Here is a 12,357-nt window from a genome sequence, read left to right as displayed (position 1 = left end):
ATGGGAAGGTTGTCGTGATGGGAAGGTTGCCGTGATGGGAAGGTTGCCGTGATGGGAAGGTTGCCGTGATGGGAAGGTTGCCGTGACGGGAAGTTTGCCGTGACGGGAAGGTTGCCGTGATGGGAAGTTTGCCATGACGGGAAGGTTGTTGTGATGGGAAGGTTGTCGTGATGGGAAGTTTGTCGTGATGGGAAGGTTGTCGTGATGGGAAGGTTGCGGTGATGGGAAGATTGAAGTGATGGGAAGGTTGTCTTGATGGGAAGGTTGCCGTGATGGGAAGGCTGTCTTGATGGGAAGGTTGCCGTGATGGGAAGGCTGTCGTGACGGGAAGGTTGTTGTGATGGGAAGGTTGTCGTGATGGGAAGGTTGCCGTGATGGGAAGATTTAAGTGATGGGAAGGTTGTCGTGATGGGAAGGTTGCCGTGATGGGAAGGTTGCCGTGATGGGAAGTATGCAGTGGTGGGAAGGTTGCAGTGATGAGAAGCTTGCCGTGATGGGAAGGCTGTCGTGATGGGAAGGTTGCCGTGATGGGAAGATTGAAGTGATGGGAAGGTTGTCGTGATGGGAAGGCTGTCGTGATGGGAAGGTTGCCGTGATGGGAAGGTTGCCGTGATGGGAAGGTTGTCGTGATGGGAAGGTTGTCGTGATGGGAAGGTTGCGGTGATGGGAAGATTGAAGTGATGGGAAGGTTGTCTTGATGGGAAGGTTGCCGTGACGGGAAGGCTGTCGTGACGGGAAGGTTGTTGTGATGGGAAGGTCGTCGTGATGGGAAGGTTGCCGTGATGGGAAGATTGAAGTGATGGGAAGGTTGGTGTGATGGGAAGGTTGCCGTGATGGGAAGGTTGCAGTGATGGGAAGGTTGCAGTGATGGGAAGCTTGCCGTGATGGGAATGTTGTCGTGATGGGAAGGTTGTCGTGATGGGAAGGTTGCCGTGACGGGAAGGTTGCCGTGACGGGAAGTTTGCCATGACGGGAAGGTTGTCGTGATGGGAAGGTTGTCGTGATGGGAAGTTTGTCGTAATGGGAAGGTTGTCGTGATGGGAAGGTTGCGGTGATGGGAAGATTGAAGTGATGGGAAGGTTGTCGTGATGGGAAGGTTGCCGTGATGGGAAGGTTGCCGTGATTGGAAGTTTGCAGTGATGGGAAGGTTGCAGTGATGGGAAGCTTGCCGTGATGGGAAGGCTGTCGTGATGGGAAGGTTGCCGTGATGGGAAGATTGAAGTGATGGGAAGGCTGTCGTGATGGGAAGGTTGCCGTGATGGGAAGGTTGCCGTGATGGGAAGGTTGTCGTGATGGGAAGGTTGTCGTGATGGGAAGGTTGTCGTGATGGGAAGGTTGCGGTGATGGGAAGATTGAAGTGATGGGAAGGTTGTCTTGATGGGAAGGTTGCCGTGACGGGAAGGCTGTCGTGACGGGAAGGTTGTTGTGATGGGAAGGTTGTCGTGATGGGAAGGTTGCCGTGATGGGAAGATTGAAGTGATGGAAAGGTTGGTGTGATGGGAAGGTTGCCGTGATGGGAAGGTTGCAGTGATGGGAAGGTTGCCGTGATGGGAAGGTTGCAGTGATGGGAAGGTTGCAGTGATGGGAAGCTTGCCGTGATGGGAATGTTGTCGTGAGGGGAAGGTTGTCGTGACGGGAAGGTTGCCGTGACGGGAAGGTTGCCGTGACGGGAAGGTTGCCGTGACGGGAAGGTTGCCGTGACGGGAAGTTTGCCGTGACGGGAAGGTTGCCGTGACGGGAAGTTTGCCATGACGGGAAGGTTGTTGTGATGGGAAGGTTGTCGTGATGGGAAGGTTGTCGTGATGGGAAGTTTGTCGTGATGGGAAGGTTGTCGTGATGGGAAGGTTGCGGTGATGGGAAGATTGAAGTGATGGGAAGGTTGTCTTGATGGGAAGGTTGCCGTGATGGGAAGGCTGTCTTAATGGGAAGGTTGCCGTGACGGGAAGTTTGCCATGACGGGAAGGTTGTCGTGATGGGAAGGTTGTCGTGATGGGAAGTTTGTCGTAATGGGAAGGTTGTCGTGATGGGAAGGTTGCGGTGATGGGAAGATTGAAGTGATGGGAAGGTTGTCGTGATGGGAAGGTTGCCGTGATGGGAAGGTTGCCGTGATTGGAAGTTTGCAGTGATGGGAAGGTTGCAGTGATGGGAAGCTTGCCGTGATGGGAAGGCTGTCGTGATGGGAAGGTTGCCGTGATGGGAAGATTGAAGTGATGGGAAGGCTGTCGTGATGGGAAGGTTGCCGTGATGGGAAGGTTGCCGTGATGGGAAGGTTGTCGTGATGGGAAGGTTGTCGTGATGGGAAGGTTGCGGTGATGGGAAGATTGAAGTGATGGGAAGGTTGTCTTGATGGGAAGGTTGCCGTGACGGGAAGGCTGTCGTGACGGGAAGGTTGTTGTGATGGGAAGGTTGTCGTGATGGGAAGGTTGCCGTGATGGGAAGATTGAAGTGATGGGAAGGTTGGTGTGATGGGAAGGTTGCCGTGATGGGAAGGTTGCAGTGATGGGAAGGTTGCAGTGATGGGAAGCTTGCCGTGATGGGAATGTTGTCGTGATGGGAAGGTTGTCGTGATGGGAAGGTTGCCGTGACGGGAAGGTTGCCGTGACGGGAAGGTTGCCGTGACGGGAAGGTTGCCGTGACGGGAAGTTTGCCGTGACGGGAAGGTTGCCGTGACGGGAAGTTTGCCATGACGGGAAGGTTGTTGTGATGGGAAGGTTGTCGTGATGGGAAGGTTGTCGTGATGGGAAGTTTGTCGTGATGGGAAGGTTGTCGTGATGGGAAGTTTGTCGTGATGGGAAGGTTGTCGTGATGGGAAGGTTGCGGTGATGGGAAGATTGAAGTGATGGGAAGGTTGTCTTGATGGGAAGGTTGCCGTGATGGGAAGGCTGTCTTGATGGGAAGGTTGCCGTGATGGGAAGGTTGTCGTGATGGGAAGGTTGCCGTGATGGGAAGTTTGCAGTGATGGGAAGGTTGCAGTGATGGGAAGCTTGCCGTGATGGGAAGGCTGTGTTGATGGGAAGGTTGTCGTGATGGGAAGCTTGCCGTGATGGGAAGGTTGTCGTGATGGGAAGGTTGCCGTGATGGGAAGTTTGCAGTGATGGGAAGGTTGCAGTGATGGGAAGCTTGCCGTGATGGGAAGGCTGTGTTGATGGGAAGGTTGCCGTGATGGGAAGGTTGTCGTGATGGGAAGGTTGCCGTGATGGGAAGGTTGTCGTGATGGGAAGGTTGCCGTGATGGGAAGGTTGTCGTGATGGGAAGGTTGCCGTGATGGGAAGGTTGCCGTGATGGGAAGGTTGCCGTGATGGGAAGGCTGTCGTGATGGGAAGGTTGCCGTGATGGGAAGGCTGTCGTGATGGGAAGGTTGCCGTGATGGGAAGGTTGAAGTGATGGGAAGGTTGTCGTGATGGGAAGGCTGCCGTGATGGGAAGGCTGCCGTGATGGGAAGGTTGCCGTGATGGGAAGGTTGCCGTGATGGGAAGGTTGCCGTGATGGGAAGCTTGCCGTGATGGGAAGCTTGCCGTGATGGGAAGGCTGTCGTGATGGGAAGCTTGCCGTGATGGGAAGGCTGTCGTGATGGGAAGCTTGCCGTGATGGGAAGGCTGTCGTGATGGGACGCCCAGTTTAACGTCCATCCAAGGAACGACACACACATTGATGAATCACCCTCCCAAGAAAACACCGGGATGACAGTTTATAGCCGGGTCGGGATTCGAACCCAGGCGAGACAGCTGAGAGGCGAGTGTTTTATGACCTTTGTGGTCTCGCTCTCGTCCATCGTGCCAACCCAACCTCGAACACGTGACCAGAATAAACTCGCTTGCGTCGAGCAAACGAGGAAGGTTTACATGGGATTGTTTTATTCCCAACGCCACACGGTTAGTCATGTTCGAGTAGATATGATGATAGTTTAACACGATAATGTGCCACAGAGGGAATGTTCTGTTGTTGAATGGAGTTCGAGGAATGACGTTGCAAGGAAATAAAAATTGCCTTCATAATTGCTTTGACAGAAACAACAATGGATCCTTATTTTCTGATCTGTAAATAAATAACGCCATGAAGGTCGAAAATAAAGATCATCATCACTAACTGGAGGAAGATCGAGGTGGATGAGAAAGGAAACGACTGAAAAGATGCGGTTTTGTCATTACCTCAGCAATGCTGAAGCATGAGCGAGAAACGATGAGGAATTTCAGTGACGAGGAAGAAAATAAAGAAGAAGAAGAAGAAGAGGGACAAGGAGAAGGAGGAGGAACATTGTCGTGATGGCGCCGAGCGCGGCCTGGAATCCTCTGGCGTGAGCGTAGGTTCCGCACTGAGCTGTGGCAAGGCGAGACGGTCGGGCCTGCGGTCCGTTGCTGGGCGGTCCATGGCTGGGCGGCCATGAGGCGAGGAGCGGCCGGGTCGGGGGCCGTGTCCTTCGTGGAGGCGCGGAGGGCGGGCGGGTCTCCAGGCCTGAGGTTGCGCTTCGAGCGGGCCCGACTCGAGTCATGCCGAGGACTCTTCCACGCTGCGCTCCGCGGCCACTTCGGATGCGTCAACGCTGTGGAGTTTTCGCACGGGGCCGGCCAGTGGCTCGTCTCCGGTATGGAGTGTCTTGTGAAATGGAAGTGTGTTCGCCCTGGTGGTGGAACTTGTTGTTGGGGTAATCGCGCTTTGTTGTTGTGGAGGGGGGGGGGTTCTGTTGTTGGAGCTCCAACCTTGTTTTGGAAAGTGACGTGACTGGGATTTTATTTACTTCCGCTGTTAACTCCTGGTTTCTCAACACGGTATTCTCTCTGTCTGAGGACATCACCAGGTGCAGTCCCCCCCTCATGGAGGGCTCGGCCCGGGTGCAGTCCCGTCCGTATGGTGAGCTCGGCCTAGGTGTAGTTCCCTCCTTATGGAGAGCTTCACCCAGGTGCTGTCCCCCCTTGTGGAGAGCTCGGCTCGGGTGCAGTTCCCCCCTCATGGAGAGATCGGCCCAGGTGCAGTCCCGTCCGTATGGTGAGCTTGGCCCAGGTATAGTTCCCTCCTTATGGAGGGCTCGGCCCAGGTGCTGTCCCCCCTCATGGAGAGATCGGCCCAGGTGCAGTCCCGTCCGTATGGAGAGCTTGGCCCAGGTGTAGTTCCCTCCTTATGGAGAGCTTGGCCCAGGTGTAGTTCCCTCCTTATGGAGAGCTTGGCCCAGGTGTAGTTCCCTCCTTATGGACAGCTTGGCCCAGGTGTAGTTCCCTCCTTATGGAGAGCTTGGCCCAGGTGTAGTCCCCCCCTTAAGGAGTTCGGCCCGGTGCTTTTCCCCTTCGTGAAGAGTTTGGCCCAGATGCAGTCCCGTCCGTATGGAGAGCTTCACCCAGGTGTAGTTCCCTCCTTATGGAGGGCTCGGCCCAGGTGCTGTCCCCCCTCATGGAGAGATCGGCCCAGGTGTATTTCCGTCCGTATGGTGAGCTCGGCCCAGGTGTAGTTCCCTCCTTATGGAGAGCTTCACCCAGGTGCTGTCCCCCCTTGTGGAGAGCTCGGCTCGGGTGCAGTTCCCCCCTCATGGAGAGATCGGCCCAGGTGCAGTCCCGTCCGTATGGTGAGCTTGGCCCAGGTATAGTTCCCTCCTTATGGAGAGCTCGGCCCAGGTGCTGTCCCCCCTTGTGGAGAGCTCGGCCCGGGTGCAGTCCCCCCCTCATGGAGGGCTCGGCCCGGGTGCAGTCCCGTCCGTATGGTGAGCTCGGCCTAGGTGTAGTTCCCTCCTTATGGAGAGCTTCACCCAGGTGCTGTCCCCCCTTGTGGAGAGCTCGGCTCGGGTGCAGTTCCCCCCTCATGGAGAGATCGGCCCAGGTGCAGTCCCGTCCGTATGGTGAGCTTGGCCCAGGTATAGTTCCCTCCTTATGGAGGGCTCGGCCCAGGTGCTGTCCCCCCTCATGGAGAGATCGGCCCAGGTGCAGTCCGGTCCTTATGGTGAGCTTGGCCCAGGTGTAGTTCCCTCCTTCTGGAGAGCTTGGCCCAGGTGTAGTTCCCTCCTTATGGAGAGCTTCACCCAGGTGTAGTTCCCTCCTTATGGACAGCTTGGCCCAGGTGTAGTTCCCTCCTTATGGAGAGCTTGGCCCAGGTGTAGTCCCCCCCTTAAGGAGTTCGGCCCGGTGCTTTTCCCCTTCGTGAAGAGTTTGGCCCAGATGCAGTCCCGTCCGTATGGAGAGCTTCACCCAGGTGTAGTTCCCTCCTTATGGAGGGCTCGGCCCAGGTGCTGTCCCCCCTCATGGAGAGATCGGCCCAGGTGTATTTCCGTCCGTATGGTGAGCTCGGCCCAGGTGTAGTTCCCTCCTTATGGAGAGCTTCACCCAGGTGCTGTCCCCCCTTGTGGAGAGCTCGGCTCGGGTGCAGTCCCCCCCTCATGGAGAGATCGGCCCAGGTGCAGTCCCGTCCGTATGGTGAGCTTGGCCCAGGTATAGTTCCCTCCTTATGGAGGGCTCGGCCCAGGTGCTGTCCCCCCTCATGGAGAGATCGGCCCAGGTGCAGTCCCGTCCGTATGGAGAGCTTGGCCCAGGTGTAGTTCCCTCCTTATGGAGAGCTTGGCCCAGGTGTAGTTCCCTCCTTATGGAGAGCTTGGCCCAGGTGTAGTTCCCTCCTTATGGACAGCTTGGCCCAGGTGTAGTTCCCTCCTTATGGAGAGCTTGGCCCAGGTGTAGTCCCCCCCTTAAGGAGTTCGGCCCGGTGCTTTTCCCCTTCGTGAAGAGTTTGGCCCAGATGCAGTCCCGTCCGTATGGAGAGCTTCACCCAGGTGTAGTTCCCTCCTTATGGAGGGCTCGGCCCAGGTGCTGTCCCCCCTCATGGAGAGATCGGCCCAGGTGTATTTCCGTCCGTATGGTGAGCTCGGCCCAGGTGTAGTTCCCTCCTTATGGAGGGCTCGGCCCAGGTGCTGTCCCCCCTTGTGGAGAGCTCGGCTCGGGTGCAGTCCCCCCCTCATGGAGAGATCGGCCCAGGTGCAGTCCCGTCCGTATGGTGAGCTTGGCCCAGGTATAGTTCCCTCCTTATGGAGGGCTCGGCCCAGGTGCTGTCCCCCCTCATGGAGAGATCAGCCCAGGTGCAGTCCCGTCCGTATGGTGAGCTTGGCCCAGGTGTAGTTCCCTCCTTATGGAGAGCTTGGCCCAGGTGTAGTTCCCTCCTTATGGAGAGCTTGGCCCAGGTGTAGTTCCCTCCTTATGGACAGCTTGGCCCAGGTGTAGTTCCCTCCTTATGGAGAGCTTGGCCCAGGTGTAGTCCCCCCCTTATGGAGTTCGGCCCGGTGCTTTTCCCCTTCGTGAAGAGTTTGGCCCAGGTGCAGTCCCGTCCGTATGGAGAGCTTCACCCAGGTGTAGTTCCCTCCTTATGGAGGGCTCGGCCCAGGTGCTGTCCCCCCTCATGGAGAGATCGGCCCAGGTGCAGTCCCGTCCGTATGGTGAGCTTGGCCCAGGTATAGTTCCCTCCTTATGGAGGGCTCGGCCCAGGTGCTGTCCCCCCTTGTGGAGAGCTCGGCTCGGGTGCAGTCCCCCCCTCATGGAGAGATCGGCCCAGGTGCAGTCCCGTCCGTATGGTGAGCTTGGCCCAGGTATAGTTCCCTCCTTATGGAGGGCTCGGCCCAGGTGCTGTCCACCCTCATAGAGAGATCAGCCCAGGTGCAGTCCCGACCGTATGGAGAGCTTGGCCCAGGTGTAGTTCCCTCCTTATGGAGAGCTTGGCCCAGGTGTAGTTCCCTCCTTATGGAGAGCTTGGCCCAGGTGTAGTTCCCTCCTTATGGACAGCTTGGCCCAGGTGTAGTTCCCTCCTTATGGAGAGCTTGGCCCAGGTGTAGTCCCCCCCTTAAGGAGTTCGGCCCGGTGCTTTTCCCCTTCGTGAAGAGTTTGGCCCAGATGCAGTCCCGTCCGTATGGAGAGCTTCACCCAGGTGTAGTTCCCTCCTTATGGAGGGCTCGGCCCAGGTGCTGTCCCCCCTCATGGAGAGATCGGCCCAGGTGTATTTCCGTCCGTATGGTGAGCTCGGCCCAGGTGTAGTTCCCTCCTTATGGAGAGCTCGGCCCAGGTGTAGTTCCCTCCTTATGGAGAGCTTGGCCCAGGTGTAGTTCCCTCCTTATGGAGAGCTCGGCCCAGGTGTAGTTCCCTCCTTATGGAGAGCTTGGCCCAGGTGTAGTTCCCTCCTTATGGAGAGCTTGGCCCAGGTGTAGTTCCCTCCTTCTGGAGAGCTTGGCCCAGGTGTAGTTCTCTCCTTATGGAGAGCTCGGCCCAGGTGCAGTCCCGTCCGTATGGAGAGCTTGGCCCAGGTGTAGTTCCCTCCTTCTGGAGAGCTCGGCCCAGGTGTAGTTCCCTCCTTATGGAGAGCTTGGCCCAGGTGTAGTTCCCTCCTTCTGGAGAGCTCGGCCCAGGTGTAGTGCCCTCCTTATGGAGAGCTTGGCTCAGGTGTAGTTCCCTCCTTCTGGAGAGCTCGGCCCAGGTGAAGTTCCCTCCTTATGGAGAGTTTGGCCTAGGTGTAGTTCCCTCCTTATGGAGAGCTTGGCCCAGGTGTAGTTCCCTCCTTATGGAGAGCTCGGCCCAGGTGTAGTTCCCTCCTTATGGAGAGCTCGGCCCAGGTGTAGTTCCCTCCTTATGGAGAGCTTGGCCCAGGTGTAGTTCCCTCCTTATGGAGAGCTCGGCCCAGGTGTAGTTCCCTCCTTATGGAGAGCTTGGCCCAGGTGTAGTTCCCTCCTTCTGGAGAGCTCGGCCCAGGTGTAGTTCCCTCCTTATGGAGAGCTTGGCCCAGGTGTAGTTCCCTCCTTCTGGAGAGCTTGGCCCAGGTGTAGTTCTCTCCTTATGGAGAGCTTGGCCCAGGTGTAGTTCCCTCCTTATGGAGAGCTTGGCCCAGGTGTAGTTCTCTCCTTATGGAGAGCTCGGCCCAGGTGCAGTCCCCCCCCCTTATGGAGTTCGGCCCGGTGCTTTTCCCCTTCGTGAAGAGTTTGGCCCAGGTGCAGTCCCCCCTCGTGAAGAGTTTGGCCCAGGTGTCGTCACCCCTCATGGGGAGCTCGGCTCTGGTGTCGTCCCCCCTCGTGGGGAGCTCGGCTCGGGTGCCGTCTTTCTCGTGGGGAGCTCAGCCCTGTTGCCGTCCCCCCTTGTGGAGAGTTCGGCTCGGTTGCTGTCCCCCCCCACACATGAGAGTTCTGCACATGGGCTGCCCCCTCCAACAAAAAGTTATTCTCGGGTACTCCCCCCCACCATGTCCCCCAACCACTCTCGCCAATCGATAATTCGTCTTCCTTGTTACTCCCTCCCCCTGTTGAGTTATGCCCAGGTGCTGTCCTCCCCTAAACTGGAGATTGGAGAGTATAGAGAGTTGATATCGTAATGGTCTTCGTGTTGCAGATGACTTCAGTCTGATTTTGGCGCGTCACCAAGCAACCACGATAGATTGTCCTCCCCGGAACTTCCTTCTGGATCCCATGTCCATTGCCGTGTTTCCTTTCAGTTTGATGTTCCTGGTACAAGTGGTTCTTATCTCGGGAGGCTGTCACGTGACAGATCTTATTATGTGGTCTCGTGGAGACAAGTCACTTCACCGTGATCTTGTCTATGTGCCAATCTCTAGATCACTCTGTTCTTGTTTTCGCTGCCATATGCTGCTGTTGTGAGGTGAGTAGGATAAGTCAGGAGACTAGTTCTATTTTCAACTGGAAGGGCACTCGGTAGAGCGCATACCTCCACCTCGTGATGCCTGATCCACGAGAACATATCTGGCCTTATACATTTTTGAGATATCGTGCTATGTATCGTTTTTGGCCTTTTCTCTCAATGGTGAAGAATTACTTTAAATATTCTAGTAGTCGGATCTGGATCTGGATCCGGTTCTTCACCAAAATTTAATCAATTTGTCGTGGTCACACACCCAACCTGTCCACCAAGTTTCATCCGAATCCATCCACTACTTTTTGAGATATCCTGTTTGAGATATCGGCCCAAGTGCAGTCCCCCCCCCTTATGGAGTTTGGCCCAGATGCAGTCCCTCCCCCTTATGGAGTTTGGCCCAGATGCAGTCCCTCCCCCTTATGGAGTTTGGCCCGGGCGCAGTCCCCCCCCCCCTTATGGAGTTCAGCCTTGGTGCTGTTCCCCCTTGTGGAGAGCTCGGCCCGGGTGCAATCCCCCCTCGTGGAGAGTTCGGCCCAGGTGCAGATCCCCCTCGTGGAGAGTTCGGCCCAGGTGCAGATCCCCCTCGTGGAGAGTTCCGCCCAGGTGCAGATCCCCCTCGTGGAGAGTTCCGCCCGGGTGCAGTCCCCCCCTCCTGGAGAGAGCGGCCCGGGTGCTGTCACCCCTCGTGGGGAGCTCGGCTCGGGTGCCGTCCCCCCTCGTGGGGAGCTTGGCTCTGGTGCCGTCCCCCCTCGTGGGGAGCTTGGCTCAGGTGTCGTCCCTCGTGGGGAGCTTGGCTCTGGTGTCGTCCCTCGTGGGGAGCTTGGCTCGGGTGTCGTCCCTCGTGGGGAGCTTGGCTCGGGTGTCGTCCCTCGTGGGGAGCTTGGCTCGGGTGTCGTCCCTCGTGGGGAGCTTGGCTCGGGTGTCGTCCCTCGTGGGGAGCTTGGCTCGGGTGTCGTCCCTCGTGGGGAGCTTGGCTCGGGTGTCGTCCCTCGTGGGGAGCTTGGCTCGGGTGTCGTCCCTCGTGGGGAGCTCGGCTCGGGTGTCGTCCCCCCTCGTGGGGAGCTCGGCTCGGGCGTCGTCCCCCCTCGTGGGGAGTTCGGCTCGGGTGTCGTCCCTCGTGGGGAGCTCGGCTCGGGTGTCATCCCCCCTTGTGGAGAGTTCGGTGTGGGTGCAGTCCCCCCACCCCTTGTATAAAACCTATAAAAAAAAAACAGACAAAGGGGTGAAAACATCACCTCCACCTTTGGTGGCAGAGGTAAAAAAATGTATTCAAAATAATGCACATGTATGCAAGAAATAATAATCAATTCCCCAGTTTCCCTTACACGACACTTGTGCCCTTGGATTATTGGATATATACAAGCAACTTCCTGTTGGTTCAAGTAAACTTCCTGTGTTTTGTAGTTTTATTCACATGGTGGTGAAAATGTGATCTCTCCGTTTTCACGTCACGGAAGCTGGGTTTTCCCAACCAGATTTGTCATGTTTTTATATTGTCTTGACAAGGTGTTGCTGTTGTATCCCATGCAATTTTTCATGTTCGTTCATTCGTCGTTTTTGCTATTTATTTCCTCCGCCATCAAAGGTGAAGGAGGTTATGTTTTCACCCCTCTGTTTGTTTGTTTGCTTTCTTGTTGGGTAGTTGATCTAGTCGAAAAAAAAAAAAAATCTCCAAAAATTTTTTTTGAGATTTTTTTTTTCTACCCCTATTACACTGAACAACAAATTTCAATTTTTTTTTTTTACTGGAGATGTGTAAAGTGATTAAGACTAATTTGGGTACGCTGATTTCAAAAATCATAACCGTTTTGCTGTATCACGTCAGGATTTTCAGGAACAGAAATATTCCCATTGCCTAGAAGTCAGGATTTCAATGAAATTTACATATGTCTTTAACATGTCTATTTCGTACAATTGTTGTTAACTTGTGTTATATTTCTTTCTTTCAGATAAAGATGAGTAGGCGTTCCTGTACCAATCATCCTGACAACTTCTGTTATGTCTGTGGTCGGTATACCAAAAAAGATCAACAGCGAAGTATATCTACAGCAGTGAAAATGAAGGCCGCCTACTTTCACTACTTCGGGTGTCAGGTGGGGGATCAAGAACAGAGCTGGGCACCACACATCTGCTGCACAAGTTGTCACACAACCTTGACTCAGTGGTTGGTGGGCAAGCGCGCGAGCATGCCATTTGCGGTGCCCATGATATGGCGTGAGCCGCAGAATCATCATGATGATTGTTATTTCTGCTGTACAAGCATCCCCGGCTTCAACAAGAAGAATAAAGGTCACATCAAGTACGCTGACTGCGTCTCTGCTCGTAAACCTGTGCCTCATGATGACGAGAACCCCGTTCCAACACCTCCAGCTGATCAGAACATAGCTGTAAGCAGTGGTGAAGAGGATGGTGATGATGAACCTTTTGAACCCGACACTCAAGAATCACACCTTCTGAACCAGGGAGACTTAAATGATCTTGTAAGAGATCTCTCGCTGTCAAAGGCGAAGGCAGAGCTGCTTGGATCAAGGCTGCAGCAGTGGAATCTACTTGAACCTAACACCAAGATATCCTTGTTCAGAGCACGTCACAGAGACATGGCTGAGTTCTTTGAGATGGAAGACACGATGACATTCTGCAGTGACATCAACGGTCTGTTGAAAGAACTTGGGTGTGATCACGATCCTGCAGACTGGCGCCTCTTCATCGACTCGGGGAAGAACAGCTTGAAGGCTGTTTTGCTCCACAATGGCAACGAGAAACC

General features: G+C 55.5%; 1 protein-coding gene across 1 annotated transcript in view; it reads left to right on the top strand.

Moving 5' to 3' along the window:
• The first annotated feature begins 3,827 nt into the window (after positions 1-3,827).
• DCAF5 (DDB1 and CUL4 associated factor 5) overlaps positions 3,828-12,357 on the top strand; it is an 86,902-nt gene continuing 78,372 nt past the window's right edge. The window contains exon 1 of the mRNA XM_085895800.1: positions 3,828-4,582. Coding sequence (XP_085751926.1) covers positions 4,381-4,582 — 202 coding nt within the window. The 5' untranslated portion in view covers positions 3,828-4,380. The remainder of the gene's footprint in view (positions 4,583-12,357) is intronic.

Source organism: Eptatretus burgeri, chromosome 9 (genome assembly GCF_056783735.1).
Source record: "Eptatretus burgeri isolate ZD-2024b chromosome 9, Ebu_testis_v1, whole genome shotgun sequence".
NCBI lineage: Eukaryota > Metazoa > Chordata > Myxini > Myxiniformes > Myxinidae > Eptatretus > Eptatretus burgeri.
Note: the sequence above shows the minus strand (reverse complement) of the source record. Positions and strands in the feature narration are given on the sequence as shown.